At 35.6% G+C, this 24,590-nt stretch overlaps 3 protein-coding genes across 5 annotated transcripts; 1 reads left to right on the top strand and 2 right to left on the bottom strand.

Annotated features, from left to right (window-relative positions):
• Positions 1 to 570: 570 nt before the first annotated feature.
• Positions 571 to 8,454, bottom strand: LOC124436195 (poly [ADP-ribose] polymerase 2-like). Its single transcript, XM_046986146.1, has 21 exons — positions 8,379 to 8,454; positions 8,000 to 8,283; positions 7,134 to 7,424; positions 6,021 to 6,233; positions 5,751 to 5,929; positions 5,604 to 5,654; positions 5,188 to 5,284; positions 4,594 to 4,669; positions 4,336 to 4,432; positions 3,649 to 3,735; positions 3,467 to 3,551; positions 3,058 to 3,196; positions 2,904 to 2,967; positions 2,637 to 2,765; positions 2,328 to 2,449; positions 2,030 to 2,129; positions 1,674 to 1,772; positions 1,179 to 1,303; positions 935 to 1,017; positions 798 to 823; positions 571 to 703 (listed from the first exon to the last, which is right to left on the bottom strand). The coding sequence occupies exons 2-21, from the start codon at positions 8,028 to 8,030 to the stop codon at positions 659 to 661; spliced, it is 2,139 nt and encodes a 712-aa protein (XP_046842102.1). The 5' UTR covers positions 8,031 to 8,283; positions 8,379 to 8,454; the 3' UTR covers positions 571 to 658.
• On the top strand, positions 8,364 to 21,847 carry LOC124436194 (serine/threonine-protein kinase PRP4 homolog). 2 transcript variants are annotated; one of them, XM_046986144.1, is made up of 13 exons: positions 8,364 to 8,585; positions 11,233 to 12,729; positions 13,309 to 13,651; positions 14,113 to 14,197; positions 14,802 to 14,949; positions 15,113 to 15,250; positions 15,443 to 15,596; positions 16,013 to 16,127; positions 16,718 to 16,956; positions 17,706 to 17,917; positions 18,986 to 19,068; positions 19,486 to 19,678; positions 19,837 to 21,847. In XM_046986144.1, exons 1-11 carry the CDS (start codon positions 8,521 to 8,523, stop codon positions 19,038 to 19,040), a joined length of 3,051 nt encoding a protein of 1,016 aa, XP_046842100.1. In that variant the 5' UTR covers positions 8,364 to 8,520; the 3' UTR covers positions 19,041 to 19,068; positions 19,486 to 19,678; positions 19,837 to 21,847. The 2 variants fall into 2 exon arrangements, with proteins under 2 accessions (XP_046842100.1, XP_046842101.1); XM_046986145.1 differs by lacking the exons at positions 18,986 to 19,068; positions 19,486 to 19,678; positions 19,837 to 21,847 and having other exon boundaries at positions 17,706 to 18,812.
• LOC124436197 lies at positions 21,421 to 24,120 on the bottom strand. Of its 2 annotated transcripts, none has more exons than XR_006945221.1 (5): positions 23,709 to 24,120; positions 23,313 to 23,404; positions 22,188 to 22,348; positions 21,846 to 21,998; positions 21,421 to 21,704 (listed from the first exon to the last, which is right to left on the bottom strand). XR_006945221.1 is itself a non-coding variant. In XM_046986148.1 (5 exons), exons 2-5 carry the CDS (start codon positions 23,385 to 23,387, stop codon positions 21,633 to 21,635), a joined length of 492 nt encoding a protein of 163 aa, XP_046842104.1. In that variant the 5' UTR covers positions 23,388 to 23,404; positions 23,709 to 24,118; the 3' UTR covers positions 21,421 to 21,632. The 2 variants fall into 2 exon arrangements, 1 of the variants encoding a protein (XP_046842104.1); XM_046986148.1 differs by having other exon boundaries at positions 22,188 to 22,379; positions 23,709 to 24,118.
• Positions 24,121 to 24,590: the final 470 nt, after the last annotated feature.

The following is a 24,590-nucleotide window of genomic DNA, read 5'->3' as shown; positions in this document are numbered from 1 at the left end:
TGGGGGAGACACTTGACTTGTTTTTTTTATGTCAGTTCCTTCAGCAGAGAAATCTGCTCACACACAAATAATTGCATGTGCCCAGGAGCACTTGTGAACTTATTAGGTACTCTCATGGACGTAAGTGGTAAATATATATGTAATATTTTATAATGCAACAGACAAAAGGACCAATGGTATAAAAATTTGGTGATTTTGAAAACACAGACAGCGTCGTTGTTAAGCATAGTGTGCTCTGATTGGTACAATTCATAAATGATACAACTATCATTAATTCATTATTACACACCATCATCTTTGGGCTTTTGTTTTGTCGACATGACTTTTGAATTTATCTTACAATTTTGTAGTGCTGTTCAATTTCAATTATTATGTTCCATGTATCTTTCGATTTTACTAAAATTTCAACATAAAGTAAACATTTCTTTCGTTTTCACCACAGCCAACGTTCAATGTACCCACAATTCCTACTATGTCCTTGGGGATTCATTCGGAATCTTCCCGCGAATTTTATTTCATAGAATTTTATTTCACACTGTGATATTCAGATTCATAGAAACAAGCAAATTCATATAAAAACACATCACTTTATTTTTTTATATATGAACGACAAAAACGATTTCTAAATTTTAGTTCAACACCTTTGATAATGAATACTTTATTTATAGTTGAATTTACACTTGACAAGATACTTCATCTTAATCTAGAGAGGTGGAAAAATGCGAATAAAATGTGTTAAATAAGATGTACACCACAGCAGTTATGATAAATACGATAAAAGTTTAAAATTGAAGTACCTGGTTCGTATTGTAAACAATATACTCTACAAAAAAAAAATAAAATAAATAAACAATCACGATTTTCTCCAAACAAATCCTTACTAAATATAGGTACAACGCGTTCTTCAGTTGTAGAACCAAATGGATCGACTTACCGTTATAGTTTAATGTGTAGCCATTTGGATTTTTTATACCAGTCTCCGTCTCTTTACCCAAAGGAACGACTGTTCCGGTAGCTCTAAAAAGCATTATTATTTATGCATAGTATTTGAAGATATTTTGTTCTATTATGCTGTTTATCACCTATACTTAATAATTGTGCCGGGAATAATGTATGTTGAAATTGAATAATTCACCAATTAGAACATTGCTTGAAGAAAACATTACTATAGTACTTACAACTCCAGGTCTTCTTTTGGATCAGGGGCAATGTTCCCGCATCCTTTAACACTATGAAAGCCTTCAGGCAGTTTCTCCGCGTCATAGTCGGCACTTAACAAGTCATTGGTCTTCCCAAGAGAAACCTGAAAATGCCGGAAGTTAAAAAATGTAGGACTGATCACATGACTAAAACTTTGCAGCACGTGTAACATGTGTAGGACTGATCACATGACTAAAACTTTGCAGCACGTGTAACATGTGTAGGGCTGATCACATGACTAAAACCTTGCAGCACGTGTAAAATGTGTAGGACTGATCACATGACTAAAACTTTGCGGCACGTGTAAAATATGTAGGACTGATCACATGACTAAAACTGTGCAGCACGTGTAAAATATGTAGGACTGATCACATGACTAAAACTTTGCAGCACGTGTAACATGTGTAAGATTGATCACATGACTAAAACTTTGCAGCACGTGTAACATGTGTGTATGGTTGGTGTGAACGCACCTCGCTCAAGAGCAAAATTCCCGTATTTTGTCTACGGTTCGTGAAACAATAGTTTGCACTTTTTGAACACATGTCAGCGAAGTAAACGCCTTTGCCAAACTATACAAATCAGCATAAAATATGTCATAAAATTGTGAAGATTTATAATTTGGGGTGGAGGAGGCATATTTATGTATGGTTCTATAATCCGTAGAAAACATTAGTTTTCAAATAAACGGCATATCATACATTATACGAATATAGCACTCCCTTCCCAAATATCGATCTTCCTACCTCCATGAAAAATATATGGAGATAAGATTCAAGAAGGATTTAATTAAGGTTAGCTTTCGAAGAAACGATGCTGAAAAGCTTACCATGTATCCAGTGACCGGTGCTTCCGGTGGCGCTATACGTAAACCCTGTTTTAATATGCCTACCCAGTTTGTCAAACGCGAACCATGCCAGAGAAGTTTTCTTGAAGAAATTTCAAAAGAGATTTTATTTTTAAAGTGATGTGACTGTTAACTGGAAGATAAGATGAAATTTCACGGAAAGACCAATCTAAAGCAGTTTTTCTTTTTAATTATACACCGAAACATGTCAATCTTGCTAACAATTGTTACGAGGATTGCTAGTATTTATGTATGTTGTACGTAGTGACTATTCATTTACCTGTTTCCGTGGTCAATGAAGTTTGAATGAGTAGGATGATGAATCTCAAAGACATCTTCAATAGTGAGAGAATAATGACAGTGAGTCTTTGCATGCGTGTTTTGTGCATACTTCTCTATCATCTGGAGAAAAACATAGTGTAGATGTTTTGAAATTTGTCAACAATTAATCATACAACTAAAATCACAGATTCAATTTTGAAAGAAACATGAAATATTTTAGCATCGAAAATTATTTCTATATAAACAGTCTCGCAAGTTGTGAAGAAAACATGGAAGTTTTTCGACAATGTTTTATCTTCCACCCGACCTGAAAGTCTGTGTTGGTTTTATCCAGAGGAAAGAGTTGACAATTAAGAGCTTTGTAATGACTATCGATTGGATTTTCATCAAGCTCTTCTTTAAGAACCGTCATCGCAATCTCAATGTCGCCCAAAGTCTAAAATACCAACATATATAGTGAATTTGGACTAGTTGCTCGCAAAGCAAAATATATTATTTTGCAATTTTTCAATATTTCACAATTCTAATAAGCAGAACTGAGAGTTTACAATAAAGATCTAAAGAAATTATTTACTTCTAGAAGTTGGACTTTTAACTTCACTTCTTCTTTTGTCTTTATCATTGGCGGTTGTCTCATTCTGAACAACAACAATTAAAACAGACATACTTATATTCAAACAAGAAAAAAAGCAACGAAAACCATGTCTTCAACTGCAGTAAAAACTCACCCAAAGCAATGTGGAATTCTAGTATAAAATTCACTGCAGGCTTCGACGAGCGTTGATCCAAAGTCACATTTTGAAATGCATTCATCTATCAACTTGAGGGAGGAATAACCGGCTTTTATTTGTTCTTTCGTTAATTTTCCTGTGCGTCGAAATAAGAGAAACATGAAGATAAAAAATTAGAATTTCACTCTCAAAGAATCGCTTCTTCAACTTTTTGCACATCCGTTTGAAACGCGTTTGATATTTGACTCATCTGTCACGAATGACAAATGTTGTTCAAAACATCCGCACACACTAGGAAGTTCTGTCGATCGCACTTGTCACGAATAACAAGTACGCGCGGCAAGTTCACCAGTGTGCGGCGGGCTTTAGAATACACAACTTTTAACAACGAAAAATTAAACTGTACCAAGTGGTGCTTTATTAGTGTCATATTTCATCTCTTTAACAGTTTCTTCCATAGTTTTTACGTTACATATCAATTCAATCAATGTCTGAAAACGAATAACAAACGAGGTGATGAGGAAAAAACGTGATTTAATAAAACGGCAAGTGACTTTGGTCAAATTGTTTTTAACTCCATTCTCATACCTGTACTCTCGTGTCCAACTTGCTTTCAATCTTTTCAACTTTTGGTTTTTGTTCACACGATATTGGCGCGTCTGTTTCATCCTTGTCCTTACATTGCAAATATTTCATCAAATTAAATGCATTGAATCATGAAAAGATTTGCAACATTGCAAGATCAAATTACATGCATTGAATCATGGGAAGATTTGCAACATTGCAAGATCAAATTAAATGCATTGAATCATGGGAAGATTTGCAAAACATTGCAAGATCAAATTAAATGCATTGAATCATGGGAAGATTTGCAACATTGCAAGATCAAATTAAATGCATCGAATCATGGGAAGATTTGCAGCATTGCAAGATCAAATTAAATGCATTGAATCATGGGAAGATTTGCAACATTGCAAGATCAAATTAAATGCATTGAATCATGGGAAGATTTGCAACATTGCAAGATCAAATTAAATGCATTGAATCATGGGAAGATTTGCGACATTGCAAGATAAAATTAAATGCATTGAATCATGGGAAGATTTGCAACATTGCAACTCAATACTTGAACTTTCTGGGTGATGATTTCAAGCATTTATAGTTTATTTTTGCTTGAGTTGCCGTGTCTCCGTTTGGTAATTGTAAAGGTAGTTTTATAAAGCATATAATTAAGTCTTTTTGAGGTATTTTTAGATTATCAAACCGAAATCATACCTCAGCATTGTAGTCAACGATTATCAAGTCATATTTTCCAGGAAATTTCTCGAAAGATTCCTTATCTTCCCACTTATTTTTCGTCTTTTCGTGAAATCTGATAAATGTGCGATAAAAATCATAGAGTAAATGGTTTGAAACATGTAACAAATGTTACATGTAACAAACATGTAACAAATCATAGAATTCTACAATTCCTATTTACAACAAGTGAATTTGATGAAAACATTTCCCCAAGAAAAGCGTACAGGTGCTTACTTCTTTTCGAAAGCCTTTTTCGCCTCCTCGAGGTTTCCATCAAAACTTGTCAAGCTGTTTTGTCCTGAATAACCGACTAAAAAAGGTTCATGAAAAAAGATTTATAAAACTATCAAGAATTAACGAACTTATGTCAAACCCAAATGAGCCGCAAATTTTCAAGAAACATTTACAACAACATGTTCAGAATGCAGATGCTACTAGCTATAATTATATAAAATGAATAGTCGTTTTGCTCCCATGTTTCATAAAAAGATATAAAACCGTTGCCTTCAAAATGTTGAACGAATTTTACTTGTCACTACACTTAAGATTATGTTTGTCACTTTCAAATACTGGAGAAAGAAATTTTTGCGAGTTATTTCGATTCACTCGCAAACAGCGAGTTATTTTATTCACTCGCAAACAACGAGTCACTTATTCACTCGCAAACTTCTCGCACTCGAGAGTGACTTGCAAATGCATCGCGAGTCACTCGCTCAATCGCAACTCGCCACTCTCGAGTGACTCGCAAGTCTCTCGTCATTTGATACTCGCGAGTCAAGTCATGTTACTCGAGGTTGGTACTGTAGCTATAATTACATAGGTATGTACCTCTTCCCCATTTAAACCATACATGATATCTGTCACTTGATATATCTTTGAGTAATTGCATTAGATAATATTTGTTGTTGTTATTCTTGACGTTGGTCTGAGGAAAAGTAAAATAAAAATCAGAAAAAAACTTGTATTTTCCAGTACATACCAATAAGGACTTCAGCAAGCAAATAACATTACAACTGAGGTTCAGCCATAACATATGTGCACAACACGCATGTCTGGGGGCTAAAAATTAGTTTTAGTGGTACATAGCAATCCAGTTTCTTATTCAGTAGATCAGTTAACAGTTGATCCTAAACCTAACCTTTAACTCACTGCTTTTATTTTTTAACTTCAAGACTTTGAAGAGTAAAAATAAATATTTCAGTTGCATTGTCGTTGATTTGTATTTCGGTATCCTCGTAAAGTACCTGATTCAACATGGCATCCCAGATCAAATCGCCTTCGCAAAACACCTCCACCTGAAATAAAAGAGTTGAAAAACTAGTGAAGACATTCTTTCTTTGCCGTTTACAGTAGACAAAGTTACGTAAATATGCTGAATAATCAAAACTCGCCTTGTCTTTGATAGAGCATGCGTCGTCGACAGGTGTTCGTCCTTTAAACATGACAAATTTTATAGATTCTTTATTGTCTTCTACGGTCGTCGCGTTTGATGTAACTTTTGACTTTGACTTTTTCTTTTTTGTTTCTTCCTTAGAAACAGGAGTAGTTGTGTCAGTTTTATCCTCTTTTTCTGTTGAAAATAAAGTGTTTATAAGAAAGATAACTTTTACATAGATTATGGACTAATAGATTATGGACTAACAGTTCAATCAATAACAAACCAGCAACATCCTCCGCAACATGTCTTAATTGACCTTTTTTCTTCTTCTTGCCAATCACAATTTCTTTGGTTAACATATCAATGATAAACAGTTCTTCACCTTCTTTGAGTGTCGTTATTTTCATTTCGTGCTTAACTGCCGCATCAAGATGCCTATGGCTATTTGCAGAAAGTGTTTTCCAAATGGAGGAGTTTGTTTTCCATTGCCAAATATCTAGAAAAAAGGCGATATAGCAAAGTTGGTGACCATGGTTTATCTTGCAACATGAGAGGATAAAGAGCATGTTTCCAAGATGGTCTGTGTGGGAATATAAGAGGATAAAGAGCATGTTTCCAAGATGGTCTGTGTGGGAATATAAGAGGATAAAGAGCATGCTTCCAAGACGGTCTGTGTGGGAATATAAGAGGATGAAGAGCATGCTTCCAAGATGGTCTGTGTGGGAATATAAGAGGATGAAGAGCATGCTTCCAAGACGGTCTGTGTGGGAATATAAGAGGATGAAGAGCATGCTTCAAGACGGTCTGTGTGGGAATATAAGAGGATAAAGAGCATGCTTCCAAGACGGTCTGTGTGGGAATATAAGAGGATAAAAGCATGCTTCCAAGGCGGTCTGTGTGGGAATATAAGAGGATAAAGAGCATGTTTCAGGACGGTCTGTGTGGGAATATAAGAGGATAAAGAGCATGTTTCCAAGGTCTGTGTGGGAATATAAGAGGATAAAGAGCATGCTTCAAGAAGGTCTGTGTGGGAATATAAGAGGATGAAGAGCATGTTTCAACGGTCTGTGTGGGAATATAAGAGGATGAAGAGCATGCTTCCAAGACGGTCTGTGTGGGAATATAAGAGGATAAAGAGCATGCTTCCAAGACGGTCTGTGTGGGAATATAAGAGGATAAAGAGCATGCTTCCAAGACGGTCTGTGTGGGAATATAAGAGGATAAAGAGCATGTTTCCAAGACGGTCTGTGTGGGAATATAAGAGGATAAAGAGCATGTTTTCCACAAGTGTAAAATGCAAAATACCTTAATTTACGAGACTGCAGTACAATAGGAACATGGGTCAGCTATCTGTTTTCATTTAGATTATCTTAGCATATCAAATGGCACTACATACATTTATCTTCAACATTGACATCTTCTGGTTTACACCTTACAGCAACTTCCCAACCCGTCTTTTTATTACGCTGGACCATTCTTTCAAAGATAATCGATTGTTCTGAACGTGGCATCTTGATGTCCAAGGTTTTTTCACCAGAAGAAAAAGCTTGTGAAATATTTTTGTTCTGTGTTGGATCATATGGTTTCCACTTGCCTTTGCCGTAACCATATTCCCATTCTCTTTTGATGAATATATCATTTATGTCTTTATCTTTCTTTATTTTCTTGCCTGTGTTGGAATTTGGGTCTAAAAAGTAATTCTATCAATGAGTTGGGAATACAATAATGAGTACATATTTACTGCAATGCATTACGAAAAATATTGCTTTTTACAGAATATAAAGTGAATATATGAAATTTGCTCCCCCCATCCCTAGCCAAATTACGTATCAAGCTGCCTTTGTGTCTGAGGTGGGCCATGGAGCCACAAAGACTCAAAAGTTGGTCACATATAGATGAAAGTTTAATTTTATGGCCAAATTATTGGAGGGCTATAATCCAGCCTCTCCATCACCCACTGGCTCTGTGATGTTTCGGGGGAGACACTTGACTTGTTTTTTTATGTCAGTTCCTTCAGCAGAGAAATCTGCTCACACACAAATAATTGCATGGGCCCAGGAGCACTCGTGAACTTATTAGGTACTCTCATGGACTAAAGTGGTAAATATAAATGTAATATTTTATAATGCAACAGACAAAAGGACCAATGATATAAAAATTTGGTGATTTTGAAAACACAGACAGTGTCGCTGTTAAGCATAGTGTGCTCTGATTGGTACAATTCATAAATGATACAACTATCATTAATTCATTATTACACACCATCATCTTTGGGCTTTCGTTTTGTCGACATGATTTTTGAATTTATCTTTCAATTTTGTAGTGCTGTTCAATTTGAATTATTATGTTCAATGTATCTTTCGATTTTACTGAAATTTCAACAAAAAGTAAACATTTCTTTCGTTTTCACCACAGCCAACGCATCAATGTACCCACAATTCCCACTATGTCCTTGGGAATTCATTCGGAATCTTCCCGCGAAATTTGTTTCAATGAAAAGGACGTAGGTGACCCAAAATATACTATTGTTGTCAATCGCCAAACAACTAAAGAAGATATGTTTATCGTGTCCATTTAATGCTTCCAAAGATTATTCCCAAAAAATTTCTCATATTTTTAAAAATTATTAATTAAAAAATACCTTTTAGATTGAAAAAATTGGAACAAATGAACAAACATATCTCTACAGGAAATTAATATATTTATATTTGCATATACTTGGGTCACCTGTAGAATACTTAGTCACGTGGTCTTTGATATTGTGAAGACAACTAAAACGTAAGATGGTCGTTCAAGATAAAAAGTTCGGTCAGAGAAAAATCGCAGAAAATGAGGATTTTAAGTTTGGGTAAGTAGCTTTACCTGGCTAAAATGATAAATAATATAAATATAGTAATAAAGCTAACGCTTAACATGCTTTTGAAAGGGTTTAGGCTCTCGTAGTTGATAAAAACAGCAACAATAAATATTTGTGTTTTCCGACATATTTTACAGTATACGTCGTTTTAAAAAGCCTCGAAATGTCTTTCATTTGTGGACTCATTAATTTTTATCATTGATTTTTCGTATGTATTTAATCTAATTTAATCGTGACTTCGACAATTGTCCTTTAAATGCCACAAAATTTCATAAGTCGACGGGAGCAATTAAATTTCACCGCTTTAGTTCGTAGCGCGAACGGCCCACAACCCCCCGAAAAGCGTAAGAAGCAATTTTATTATAATTTATCATCTTGTAGCATACATGCTACAATTTAAAATTTTACATAATGCCCATACGTTGCTATTTCATCAAAAAGTTACAGAGTATATTTTTAAATGTAAACTTCCTGTTGAGTGTTTGAATTATGGTACACAAAGTTATATCAAGTAAGGGTATTTTCCTCTCACAAGCATGGCATACATACTGTAATTCTGCTGTTATTCTGGGCTCCAAGTGTACATAATTAAAACCTTACAAAGTTTAGGATATTTGTTGTGTGATGGGGTAACTTTATCAGATATATGCTATTGTAGTTTTTTGCTATTCTTCTCATACGTAGATACAAAGCAAATTTGTTATGTGTGACCCACAAAAAGGGAAATTTACTTCATTTTCTTAAACTCCACACTCTGTAAGCTTTGATATGACAAAATTATGAAAAATAAATAATATCCCGCATTCTTTAATTTCAATTCAAACCGAAATGCTTATAGTATGTGAAAGGTTTCCATACAGGCTCTGTTTTAGGGTATTGCCTTCAAGTAAGGTGAAACAATCAATTCTCTTTTGCTTATTTGTAATAAAACTCCTTGTTTGACATCATCTTTGCCATTTTCAATATCAAAAAATGTGCAGCCATTGAAAGCAATGATTTTCTGTTAAGGAAATGTATGTATTGTGAAGATAAATGGCCAATATAATTTTTTAAATTTCAGCGATTCAATATAAATAAGTTAACTGTTAAGAGTTATGTTAACCACTTATTTTTACACCAGACATGTTCAATATAATATTGAATAGGTTACAATGTAAGCTTGAATAAATAGAATGTTAAGAAAAAAGAATTATTTAAGTTTTGTTTTGAAATATGAAAACATTTCATGAAAAAGAAAGTCTCTATGGTTGCTTATAAACAAAGTTAAGTGCTGTGTACCGGAGCTCCAACTATTTTTTGCCTGCAAGAGCCGGAGTTTGTTCATCTGTGGCAAAACTTCAGCAGCAGTTGTTTTTGCTGCAAAATACTCTCAAACTTCGGTAAATGTATCGGATCAAAAGATTTTTGTAATAACAAACAAAAAAACTCTTCTAAAGAAAATGAAACATTTTATGCATGACACTAGATTTGTGTTCTCACTTGCAAATTTTTCATGAAAATTCTGAGTGCCGGAATTTCATTTCACATATAAAAATTTACTAATAATATGCCTTAATCTGTTTAACAATGACCATCAAAATTAGCCAGCCACAACCAGATATTCAATTTATAACATACCAGGAGCCGGAGTACAGAACTGACTAGAGTGCAGAGGCGGAGCTGAAAAAGCAGAGATTGCACAACAATAAGTGCTGAAATTAATAAAAAAATTGATTGAACCTTGTGGCTGATGACAAAATTTTTTCTTGTCTTTGAATGTTGTCATAATTTCAAATATTTTTTGTTTACTTTGCTATCTTCAAATGGTAAATGTTTTTAGACACTGAACCAAACATATTTTTGGTCCTATATGAAATCAAGTAGTCCCCTCTAGGTTTGGAGGTCCTGGGCAAAATTTTCCTACTCCCTTTCACGGATATTAAGCTTTACAAATAATAAGCCACGAAGAAAGTTATTGGCGGAACTCTGCCCTACCCCCCACCTTTTCTAGAGTTTTTTGATATCTTTCTATGTCTTCACTGAAAATTTTTTCATCCGTTTCTCTAAATAGGGTGTCTCAAAAGCAAAATGGAACCCACATAAATTATGTATTCGCTAAAGTTATTATGCACAATAATGTACGTAATACGAAGCATTCACCATTGTTCACAGAACTAGTCAGCTCTGTACCTCTTGGATTTATTAGGGTTTAAACAAGTTAAACAAGTTTCAACTGAACAGTACTGTATACACTGATTAAAGTAAATGGTCTGAACCAGGGAGTATCGTTACATGTTTGTAGATGTAGATCGTCCAGGTTAGTAGAGTCCTGAGAAGGACTGTTGGTATTGATGTAGACTGACGTTTCAACAACCTTAGCGGTCTTCATCCACAAACATGTACTGACTGCCAGTATGGTAATCACATGCGAAATAAGATATGCATAGCATGAAAAAATTCAATAGAGTGGCTCTACTGTATGTTCTCTATACTGTGGCCAGGCGGAACAAATAGCTACTGCCGATTAATTATCATTTTAATTTATACATAATTATTTGTGCGCATTCCGTTTTTTTGGAACATGGTGTATATGAAATGCTTCACTATTGTTTAAATGAGTTAAAATTTAATTTTATATTTTTATGAATTTCATCTAAAGTGAAAACGTAGAGATGGACGAACAATTCTCGAGATCCAACCTCGAAAAGAAACACAAGAGCAAAAAAAAGCACAAAAGCAAACACAAAAAGAAATCAAGCAAGGATGACATCGAAAGCGAGGAGGATGGTAAGAAGAGATCTGATGAAAAGAAATCAAAAAGCGGCAAACATTCGAAGGAACGTTCAAAAAAGAAATCTTCTCAAAATGATGTCCTTGATGCGGCCCTTGAAGATTTGGAGGAGCGAAGAAGATTTTTGGAATCACAACTCGCTGCCGAAGATAAAGATGACGGTGAAGTTAAAGTAAAAAACTGTAAGACGAAATTGGATTCTCCAAGAGAACCTACTCTGGAGAATTCTCAAAGCAAGAGAAAGCATGAAGACGATTCTATTTTATCATCGATAAACGAGGAGTTTTTAGGCAAAACAATCGAAGTTAAAAAGTCTAAAAAAACATCGGAGCTATTTGTGGAGAAGAAGAGTGAAAGACGCGAGTGTTCTAAAGAAAACGACGCAGAGGATGTGAAAAAATCCCACAAAAAATCCACCAAGGATAAACACCACAGTTCAAGAAAAAGATATTCTTCTCCTATAACTGAAAAACCATCTAAAAAAGCCAAGGATTCCAGTCGATCCTCGGATAAAAAATACTTAGAAACTCCGGAATCTTTAACAAAAACAAATTTAAGTAAAGATAGACATTCCATCAAGACAATCAACGACAAAATGTCAACGTCTAAACAGATTAACTATATATCGTCTGATGATGAAAAACATTCTACTAGAAGAAGGTCAAGCAAAAGCCCCAAGAGTAGAAATGTGTCTTCTACTGATCAGAAGAAGTCGTCGAAAACACAAGATGAAGAAGAAAAATCATCTCGAAATGAAAGCATTGCTCATTCACGTAAAACGTCTAAATTAATGAACTCTGAACATGAGTCAAACGGTATTGAAAATATAGAAATTATAGACGTGTTTTCCGGAAGTGATGACTCGCCAGAAAAGGATAAAAAATCTGTCCCGCAAAAACCTTTATCAGAAAATGTTTCGTTTGGTTCCCTCTCTCTAAGTAAAGATAATGACGTTTCTAAGGAAAAAAATTACCGCAGCGATGAAATTGAGAATGGAAAAAATAAATCGTCTTCAAAACAAAAAGACGGCTATAGAGGTCGTAGTCGTTCCCCGCGAGAAAAATCCAAAGATATCCATCGCTCGCGGGATCGATCACGTGAGAGAAGATCACATGAAATATCGCGAGAGCAAAGATCGCGTAAAAGGTCGCGTGATAGGTCACATGACAGGCGATCTCGTGAAAGGAGATCACATGATGAAAGGTCGCATAGCAGGAGATCACATAACAGGAGGTCTCGTGATCGGAGTTCACGTGACAGGAGTGCACGTGACAGGAGACGTGGTAGAAGCAGGTCGCCTCGTCGTTCGAAAAGTAACAAATCAAAAAATGAGAAGACAAATGATTCAGAGAAAGAGAATTCAGAGTAAGTGCAATGTTTAAATAAATTAATATTGAAGAGAAAATCACTTGATTATCATTCGTCTACGATGTTCAAGCATTTTTTTACAAGAGTGTCAACAATGATGAACCCTTAAGTTAGTGGTGGTATATGAAAATAAATTACTACAGCTCTTTGCCGGATGTATTGAAATTTTAAAAAACCTTTAAAATAATTGGTGTGATAAGATCTTTTGGAAATTCATAAAACAATAACCAATTGTTGACTCGTATTTACATGGTTATGAATATGATGTTGAACTATTATAATTTATTTTGATTTATGTAGACTCACTTGACATTTGAGTGATAAGATCTTTTGGAAATGCATAAACAATAACCAATTGTTGACTCGTATTTACATTCACTAGAATGAAAGTCTACGATACTTGTCCTTTCTCTGTTTTGATTGTACATCCTAATACCACATGATTGTAATTTATAAACTATGACAAAGTATTGTATTGTTAGATCTGATTGTTTATCCTTTCATTTAATGTCTTCAATGTTAACTGAGATTAAAACCTCGCACGTAAAAAATCTCTTCATTAATATTTTTTATAAGCGAGGACATGGTCAACTTTGAGATGAAGGAAGATGACGAAAACGAGGATGAAATTATCGAGAAACGACGCCAGCAACGCCTTGTAATCCTACAAAAATACAAATCACAGGAGCCGTGTGATTCACCGGCCGTGTCAGCGGTCAGTTCACCGTCAGGCAGCGAGTTGAACACCAGAATACCATCCTCCAAGAGTATTCCCAAGACGTTAGTGTCAAACGATGATAACAATGACAAGAACCAAAACATTTCAAAGAGCGAGAACATTTTCGATGTCGATAAACCCAACTCAAAACACGAGGAGAAAGTTTATGAACTATCAGACATGTTTGCTGATGATTATAAGGTTAGAATTTCTTCATGAAAATCTCTATGTTTTACGTAGTCTTTATGAAGGTAGGCGTTTAATGATATCAAATTTCTCACTAAGTAACCTTAATTTGGTTGCATTACTCCTACTCTAAATTTCTTCAACCATAACTTGAACTCGAAATGAACTGAATAAACAACACAAAGATTCACAGTGATGTTGTATATGACAACATAAACGTATTTTGTTTATAAGTGCTGCTTATGTTGTGTAAACAGCATTTTACACGCGTTTATAAGTGCTGCTTATGTTGTGTAAACAGCATTTTACACGCTTTTATAAATGCTGCTTACGTTGTGTAAACAGCATTTTACACGCTTTTATAAGTGCTGCTTACGTTGTGTAAACAGCATTTTCAATGGTTAAATAACATAAGGTATTGGTGTTTTGTCCTATTTTTGTACACCATTGTGTAATGCTATACCTCTCTGACCTAGGCTCCAGAGGTGTCCCAACTAACTGTAAAAGAAAACGAAGATCCAAGTTTAATGGATAACTGGGATGACGCTGAAGGATATTATCGTAAGTATCATCCGCAATCCAATCATCTTCCTCATTAAACTTGTATGTACGTATAGATACTACGACGACTAAGAAGCTTGGGACCTTCATAACCTTACGTGTACTATGCATACCCTAGACCAGGGGTCTCCAAACTACGGCCCGCTGGCCAGATGTGGCCCGTTAGGCCTCTCAATCCGGCCCGCAGAGACACTTGAGAAAAAAAAATACTATTAAACAAAATATACTTTGTGCAGAAAGTTCACGTTATGACGCAAGCCAACTAGCAAGAGTTTTATTAAAATATTCGTTCTTTGACCAGAGGTATACGGTTCGTCGGCCCTCAACATGCTGAATGAAAGTTCATGTGGCCCTCTGGCTGTAAACTTTGGAGACCCCTGCCCTAGACCAACAATTTGTGCTTATTGTTTGGAGTAGCCCAGTAACGATCTTTATTATTCTTCTAATTTGAACGCATTCTAAACGCGTACGGTGTAACTCTTGACCTTCGGTCACGGGTTTGCACTGATCTGCTCTCCAGTCCTCCCAAAGGTCTCCTCGGCTTGCATAAGCCTGTGCAAACACTGGAAACATCTTTTATTTCTTAAATGTTTCATAATAACAGGAGTGCGTATTGGAGAGTTACTGGACAAACGGTACGAGATCTACGGTTATACTGGTCAAGGTGTCTTCAGTAACGTCGTCAGAGGGCGTGATCAAGCACGTGGAAAGCAAGATGTTGCAATTAAGATAATTAGAAATAATGAAATGATGTAAGTATAGCAAATGGCGACTGCGCAGTCTTTAAATGAGGTGTATAGGAGTGACTTGATATAAGACTTCGAACCTGTTGATTTTTGACACGAGTTAAGTTGAAGCTGCATTTATTCAACGGAAGGTTGATTCGAAAAGTAATTTGAATTCTTTTTGCTCAAGGCACAAGAGTGGTTTAAAAGAATTAGAGATTTTAAAGAAACTCAATGATGCCGATCCTGACGATAAATATCACTGCATCCGTTTGTTTCGCCATTTCTTCCACAAGAAGCATCTTTGTCTTGTTTTTGAACCGATGAGGTATGACGATTTTTTTTTCCTCTTTTCTTGAAAAGCCAGTCTCCTGAAAAACCTGACAATGCTCTTGTTAGGCAGATCCCTTCCTACCCCTCATCAGTCTGATCTATGCGAGTCGTGGTATAAAGATGGAGTTTCTTTTATGTTATTTTGCTTTTTTCATGATTGCTTTAAATTGTGTGTGTTTCACTTTAGTTTGAATTTACGCGAGGTGTTGAAAAAGTACGGACAAAACGTTGGGTTACACATCAAGGCTGTTCGTTCTTACGCACAACAATTGTTCCTCTCGTTGAAACTTATGAAGAAATCAAGCATCCTTCACGCTGATATTAAACCAGATAATGTTCTGGTAAGATTTCCTTATCTAAATATTTGTACGTAGGTATTTAAAGTTGTGTAAAAAATTGTGCTTTCAATGTTGGTTTTTGAAAGACTTTCTTACCGAGGTGAGAATAATATTATTGGCTGAGTACGTATCTTCCTATATGCTTAAGCTTTATTGACTGGTTCGAAATACAAAGAGGTGTACAATACGGTGAATACGCTGTAGAAATGATAAGTCTAATTAGTAAGTACGTAGTTAGTGTTTATGACTTTTGTCAGATTCATTCAATCAAGAAACTCATTCATTTTACGTAGACGTCTGTTGACATCTTTACAAATGAAATATTTGTTAACAAAGTGATCTAAACAAACTCAGTATTGCAGTCATCCCGATTTGTTTTAATCTTTACGTTCGTAATATTTTTTGCTGTTTCAATGTAGGTTAGCTCCAACAAGCTCGTGATCAAATTATGTGACTTTGGCTCTGCATCGCACGTGTCTGATAATGAAATCACTCCGTACCTTGTCAGTCGATTTTACAGAGCTCCTGAAATCAGTAAGTTTTAGTAATTCCTTTTACCAGTATACATAGACTTGGAAATTGTCCTGCCATTGTCACATGATCACCAAAAAGCGATTCCTTTCTTCTTTATAATATTATTAAAGTTCTGGGGATGGGTGCACGAAGCCTGGATAGTGTTATCCATTGGATAGCAATTTTTTTAAACTTTTATGAAACCTTTAAAAAGCAAAAAATATAAGATTCGAATGTAGCAATCACCGAAATAAAATACTGTTTCGAAGATTACGAAATTTTTTCGTAAGAAAAATACTTTTTTTACGAGTTTGAAAATTTTTGCTATCCAATGGATAACGCTATCTAGGCTTTGTGCAACTGGCCTCTGTACGGCTAGGCAACTTTGCAGTATTGTTGTGTGTGGAATGATTATTGTGAGAAGAACTACGTGCATCAGACTACATTAACTTTTAGGTGTTGAGTGTCCGACATTTTCGGTTCATTCATTCAGATTTAGTATTTCTACTCAATTGCTTTTCAAACCATTCACAAACTATGTTCATATAGGTGGATACAGAATCAATTTTTTACTTTGCAAGACATTAATCGATAATTTTCTTTCAATTTAGTCATGGGTAATAGCTACGACTATGGTATCGATTTGTGGTCTGTAGCCTGTACTATCCTCGAACTCTATACGGGAAAGATAACTTTTCCTGGTAAAACCAATAATGAGATGTTGAAACTCATGATGGAGGGAAAAGGAAAATTACCCAACAAAATGATCAGGAAAGCAATGTTTAAAAGTCAACATTTTGACGAAAATTGTAATTTCTTGTATACTGAAGTTGATAAAGTAACACAAAGGGTAAGTTATCCTTTCTTATCCTTTCATTGATGTTGTTTATCCGTTGATGCCCCTTTAATAATGTGGGATATGTCATCGTCTGATATCCCTTTTCTAATGGGGTGTAGATTATCCTATGTTATCTCTTTTCTTATGTGATTAGGTTATTTTATGTTGTTCTTTTCTAATGTTATTAGATTATCCTATGCTATCTCTTTTCTAATGTGATTAGATTATCCTATGTTATCTCTTTTCTAATGTGATTAGATTATCCTATGTTATCTCTTTTCTAATGTCATTATATTATCCTATTGTGGAGTAGGTTATCCTTTGATTTTATTTTAGAATGTATGTACCTAGGTCACTCTATCCTTCGTTATCCCTACATGTTGAGTATTGCACATTACCCTATATTACAAAATACCCTCGCAAACATTTAGCACATTGGCTACACTGAGTGCATTATCCTTCGTTATCCCTACATGTTGAATATTGCACATTGCCGTATATCACAAGATACCTTCACAAACATTTAGCACATTGGCTACACTGAGTGCATTATCCTTCGTTATCCCTAAATGTTGAGTATTGCACATTGCCGTATATCACAAGATACCTTCGCAAACATTTAGCACATTGGCTTCTCTGAGTGCACTCATATATACCTGTTTTGTTGTGTGTGTGGGGATACGATGGATGAAACCTTTGGTTTGCATGCGATGAGTTTTGAACAACGTGATTTTCTTGTCCGATTCATTTCATTTCTGTAGGAAAAAGTGACAGTGATGTCTACGATTAACGTTACAAACGAAATCACGGAGTCTCTACTCGACACTCACAAAGTTGAAGATAATCTGAAACGAAAAGTCACACAGTTCAAAGATCTTATCGACAAACTCCTCATCTTGGATCCATCCAAACGGCTCGCCATCAATCAAGCTCTCACACATCCGTTTATCACAGAGAATGGCGATGTGAACGCGTAAGATTATTAAAGACTTTAAGGCTTTCATATGCATTTATTGATATTTTAAATAATGTTTTGTTTTCGTTCGTCCAATCGTCGCTGCTTGAACAGGATTAACGATGAATTTCGAAGCATGACGCGTAATGAAGCTATTATGAATGGCTTTCTCATTGATCAGGCTTATAAATTCGTGAAGGAGATACTAACTGTCTATGGAAGTTATGGAGAAGGTTGCACTTTAGTTAGCTTTCATTCGCTGTGAAGAAAATCACTTATATTTTCATTTCAGGCGGCCTTAAGCTGTCTTCGTAGTTAAGAAAATGCTTTGTCACACGAAGCATAATTTGATTATTGTTTTGAAAAGAGCATTATGTTTTTCGTTCAATTGATCGTCATTTGTTCGTAACATCAGTTAGTGGACAAGACCTTTCATTTGACGACTGTCGTAGAATTTATGGTGGACACTTGAGGGTAGAAAGATGGTGTAAGGGTAAGAGGGGATTTCTGTCCAGCTTACTTGATGCTTATAGTCTATAGAAATACACCCTTAGAATGTCATCACATCATGCTTTTTCATGAAACATTTTCATTTTTTCTTAACCTACCTATCCTCTACATTTTCCCTCTATCCTCAGTGTCCGCTACTTGTAAAGGTAGGTCGGACCATTGAACTTAAGATAACTGGAATGCTACTTCCCGCCAAAATTTGACGCCAGCAATTCAACGAATTCCATCTTTCCACGAACGGCCTAAAGAATGTGTATATGTTATTGTAACTTGACCACAAGACACGTGTGTCTTTAGGTAAAATTGTCTTCATTCAAGTACAGAGGTAGCACTCCTGTTGTCTATATAGTTCAGCTGGTGGGACATATGCATTTCAATAAACTGTATATTGTTTGGCGTTCAATAATGTTGTCCGTGGAATTATTCATATTAATGGAGATGTGCAAAAGTTTTATTTTTTTCTCGTGAACCGTAATGTTCAACTAACACTAAAGCCAGCAGCTGCTATACGACGGTTCGCTGACTCGTTGTGTATTTTTTCAATATAAATTTTCTTACTCTCAACGAATATTACAGGTCTCATCCATCGCGGAAGATGTGTCAACAGAAACGACGCATGCGCAGTGTTTAGATCATGCTCTCGATCACGTGACCTGATCGTAAGTAACGTCAAAAGACAAGCGAGATCTGAAAAATATAGTCTGTCTTGTCTGTTAGCTATATGACAAAGTTTACTGAATCATTGCTAGATTTTTCCTGCTAACCCCTCTTATTCCCTCTCTCTATTTAGCCCACTCCAATCACCTCAAGTACCTCAATGCTTACCCGAGTTCCCTCCTTGTAAGCGTTATTTAGTGTTCAAATATGCAGAGCTCTGTCCTTTTTACACCTCGATACTTGAATATTTGTACCTCGATGTCTCTGCCATCCAAGTCCATTCTGATCCCTATTCATTCCCCTCCTCTTCAAACAGGATACTTTCTGTTATCACCTATCGCCTTTAGAATGCTTAGCTGCAAGCATCGCGCATTTACACTACCACCGCGTTAACTAAACTGGTTAACATTTTATTTCAGTTTGCAATGAACACGAAAGCATACGAAAATATTCTCCAGAGAACCGTCCTTGAGACTACAGCATTCCCATGGTGCATTTGTTTCGCTAGCCGTAAATGCTTAAGATTGAAGAGATTGTGATGAATGATTGTGTAAAGATGATGTTTTGGAAATACATCGTAGACGAACTTGTCAAATTGAAGTTCATCTTAAGGTTTTTATTTGATGCTTTGAGATTTTAATCTACCGAAATATTTTCTTGGTGATTTTATAACTTATTGCGAGATATGAGACGCAAAAATATTTAAGCTTCGCTGACAGTTTTATGTCCACTATGTAAGATTTTACCATTTCCTTTTTTTTGTATTTCAGCTACGTGTTGTGGACTTCAGCTTGAGTCTCAATACATCGCCAACATTTTCGTAAGTATTTTGTATTGAGGTAAGGGCGAAAGCTCAGCTATGTGTTTTGCACTTCAGCTCGAGTCTCAATACATCGCCAACATTTTCGTAAGTATTTAGTATTGAGGGCGAAAGCTCAGCTGTGTTTTGCACTTCAGCTCGAGTCTCAATACATCGCCAACATTTTCGTAAGTATTTTGTATTGAGGTAAGGGCGAAAGCTCAGCTATGTGTTTTGCACTTCAGCTCGAGTCTCAATACTTCGCCAACATTTTCGTAAGTATTTAGTATTGAGGTAAGGGCGAAAGCTCAGCTATGTGTTTTGCACTTCAGCTCGAGACTCAATACTTCGCCAACATTTCCGTAAGTATTTTGTATTGAGGTAAGGGCGAAAGCTCAGCTATGTGTTTTGGACTTCAGCTTGAGTCTCAATACATCGCCAACATTTTCTTAAGTATTTAGTATTGAGGTAAGAGCGAAAGCGGGTTTTGCATGATTTGTTTCAATTGCAAAATCGAAATGTTTAAGTAAAAAATTTTCATTTGGAAAAGTAGTTAAATTCAGTAGTTTTGAAAGTCGATTTGATTACATAACATGCTCTTTAGCTTTAATTTATGATCAAACTTGCATCACAAGTACTATTGGGAGATTTCACAGCATGTACGTGTGAAGTATGGCTGAGTTGGATGTGCCAGATAGCCGGTGGGGGATTATTAATTACGGGATTTTAAGTCCAGTGTCTATTCCACCCAGGAAGTTCAATCTCTTGATGACGTCAGCGTTCCTTGCGCTCCTTTTCCTTCGCATTTCCCGCTTGTTTTTTTAACTCATAGTATCAACAATGAAGAATGAATTTAAAGTTCAAACTTCGTGGTTTCTGAGCGTCGTGCATTTGAACAGTAGATCGTACGGTGTTTAACAGCATAAATGGTCTAAATTAAGAAGATTTAACTATTCCTGAATGGCAAAAACTAATTATCTCTAGGTACAACGGGCCTCTCCCGGACCAGTAGGCCTCAGTGTACGTAGCCTACTGGATAACCTTCCACCACCACCCCCCCCCCCACCCCCACTGCAGATATCACTTTACTAGATACCAAATTGAACCAAATAACTGCTGACCGAATCATATCGGATGCCGCCGTGATTTTCAATCAATATTTCCGTATGCTAGTAATACATAGCATTATTTATAATTAGTTCAGTTTAACATCAAGGAAATGAGTAGAAGGGGCTGTGAGTTGAAGGGATTGCGTGTTGAAGAGGTTGTAGATGGGAGGGGTTGTGGGTATGAATATTTGTATGTAGGAGGGGTTGTAGATGGGAAGGGTTGTGGGTATGAATATTTGTAAGTAGGAGGGTTCCATGTAGGAGGGGTTGTGGGTATGAATAGTGGTATGTAGGAGGGGTTGTGGGTATGAATAGTTGTATGTAGGAGGGGTTGTAGATGGGAGGGGTTGTGGGTATGAATAGTTGTATGTAGGAGGGGTTGTAGATGGGAGGGGTTGTGGGTATGAGTGGTTGTGCTTAGAAGGTAAAAGCTTAAGTAAACGATCTTTTTTCTTTCCATTTAATTTACCCATTTAATAACCATTTTAGAGATGACATAAATACTCTTGTATTTTTGACATTATTATGACTTGATATTTTAATTTCTTCGATAAAATAGATTTCTTGGAAATTTAACTTTCATGTTTTTACATATGTTTCATTTAATACAAACTACTACCAAACCAGTCGATAGGAATGTCAAGATGGTAATTTTGGTTTATACATATCGCATTTTATAATGAATTATGGCATCCACGATGAACGCTGCAGCTGCGATAAATCCAAAAATCTATATCAAAAAGATTTTAAATGCATTCAATTTGTCCATTCATCTCCGCTGGGCAAAGCTCTGTTTGCGCGCAGATATTTATGTCCATTTAATGTGAAATGTACGACATTGTAGATCATTAAAAAAATTATGATGATTTACCATTCCGGTGAGAAGATGCTTGCATTGAACTTTATTGTTCAATGTCTCCAATATAGCGCAGAAATTGTTACCGTTGTATGATGTATGCGCTTCGAGTAACATGGTGGATCCCACTACCACTAGGATTCCAAGAAACGCAAATACACCTGCCCCCTAAAAATAAGCATTTTAAATCTAAGCTGTGTCCTCCTTTTTTCAAAGCTCCTTTGAATATAATGCACTGTGCATTTCTGTCTTCATATTTCTTGTCTCCTGTGCATATCATTTGTGGAGCACTTGTCATGTATTGAGACAAAATATTGTTAGACTTGACCCTAATTGGTTGTACGTTACATTGCTTACTGTTTTTGTCCAAGCTATGTTCACAATTTTATGAATCCCCGTGAGGAAAATCATAAAGAATACAACGGTTACTGCAATGGCTATTGCTGTAGCTGCAATAAAGAATTCGACCCTGTTTTTCTTCTCGTAATCTTTTTCTGGTCCGTTCTTCAAGAAGAGTCCTACCACGCCAAGCGCAACAAAGAGAAGTGCCTTAAAACAAAATCATGTGAACTTCCAAACTCGGCGTATAAAACGTTGAAAATTTCTCTTTCTTTGTATTGAACTATTCGAAATTGATATACCGTCTGACAATTATACAAAGTAAAAATGCAACAAACTCCGAAGACAATGTCCATCTTTAACTCAATATTTAAAATGAAAGAGAGGAAACGATAGACGAGTGCTATCTCTACTTAATTATAAATTCATCATTAGACTGACTTGCAAGCTAACAGCAGAGAGTAAGAACCTACAGAAGAGTCACTCATGTCGGAACCTTTGATGTTTTTGTCCTCGCGCATGGTGGCCGCCATTATTCCAGCCAGATGATTAGGGGTTTTGACTTTTTCCAAACCTTTAAATGATCCGAAGTCATTTCTTAAGTCAAAATATTCTTGAATTCATTATCAAGTATTGACGTGATGTAATTTTAATGGTTGGAAACAAGTGAGAAATTCTTATCATCTGGCTGGAATAATGGCCGACATGAGGACACGTTGTACACCTGAGTGACCCTTCTGTATAATCATTATTCTGTGCTAACAGTTGCTCAATTTATATTGAAGTATAGTGACATCATCAGGATGTTGCTATGGTTACTATTGCAGTGAAGTTATCAGTAAATAAACTTATAGTATAACTTGTAATATAAAATAACCACAATTCGACGTGTGCTCTGATTGGTCCATAACTGAGTTTGCATTTGCCCGTGCAAACAGTTAACATCTTTTACGTCTTAAATATATATCGATTCACTCTATAAGTTTTTCACTTATACTGATATTGAATTTGTAATGAATTCGAAATATCTTTAGTTTATTTTCTCCTCTTTCATTTCAAATATTGAGTTAAAGGTGAATATATTATTATATACGTGAACTATAATCATATGGCAAACGATAAATTATTAACATTGTGTCTTACCATCTCGAGTATTTTAAACAGACCACCTAACGATGTTACGTATTGCATTCCTTTTCCAATTTCAGCCATTTTCATCCAGCTGTTTACTCTGTCTACACATGTATACACATTTCGATATTTTATATGCTGAAATTAACCAGTCCCACCGTAAAGCTCTTCTTTCAAAAGAAATATGATACCAAAAAAATACAACAGAAATTATACGGTGGCTTGAGCAAACTATACAAAAAGAGTTAAAGAGCCAGCCACTAGATCAGATTCTGAGCATTATTAAAAATTCTTTATATTTGCGTTATTGCACGGCTCATGAAATATAATGTGTGCCATGCACATAGAATAATTTGTTTAGTTATTACATTTCTACAAATTATTCCTGCATACGCAATTTCAACTCACCTTAGAGAAAATGATCTTCTCACTTAATTAGCGTTAAAATTGATTGGAGAAACTCTGAAGGCATACGACTACAAGCTCTTATCTTTTTGAAGCGGTTTCTCGTCGTCCTTTGCTCTTTAACGCATAACACTGATAAATATCAGTGTATGAAGCACGGCATTAATATAATACCAAATTTTATGGTCATCGTACGCTTTTATAGTACGATTGCTCAGACAATATACAACCTGTTACAGTCAAGGCTATCCAAGAGCTTGCCCTCCTGATCGATCTACTTTGGATGGAAAATACTAATACTACAATTTAAACTACATACTAAAGCCGTTTTTTGACGACGTGTTAGAGTATAAATTTGTTTATCAATATGAGTATGCTCTGCTATTAAACCTTTAGGATTATGCTCTGTATTGAACGTTTTGGTTCAAAGATTGGGTGAAGGACGCGTTGTACCACGGGATTGTTTGCAATAGCAACCGTTTTTCTGCCCTTTTGAACTGTGTATTTATATTATGGCGCTAGAATTTGAACAACGCGGATGTTTTGTGATGTTAAATGCAGCTTGTCCTAAACTGACTAAAACAGTTTAAACAACATGGATGTTTATTCTGGTGTGTACTTGAAATGCAGCTTGTCCTAAACTGTCTAAATTTTGAGATTATTTAATTCCGATAATCCACCATCGTTCATTAAAAAAAGTAAGCGTCAATTTCCCATTTTTTATACATAAAGATGAAAGTTAGTTGTTGACATTGCATCTTACGCCTTACTAAATTTTAATGTTGGCTTTCAATTATGGTCGTGGAATTTTCAATACAAACTGTCCACTAACGTTTGCTTCACATCTTAAGCGTCATTGAAATGTCATCTTAAGCAAAGAAAAAT

Source organism: Xenia sp. Carnegie-2017, unplaced genomic scaffold (genome assembly GCF_021976095.1).
Source record: "Xenia sp. Carnegie-2017 unplaced genomic scaffold, XeniaSp_v1 HiC_scaffold_16, whole genome shotgun sequence".
In the NCBI taxonomy this organism is placed as follows: Eukaryota; Metazoa; Cnidaria; class Anthozoa; order Malacalcyonacea; family Xeniidae; genus Xenia; species Xenia sp. Carnegie-2017.
The sequence above is the reverse complement of the archived record's forward strand: the minus strand, read 5'-3'. Positions and strand labels throughout refer to the sequence as shown.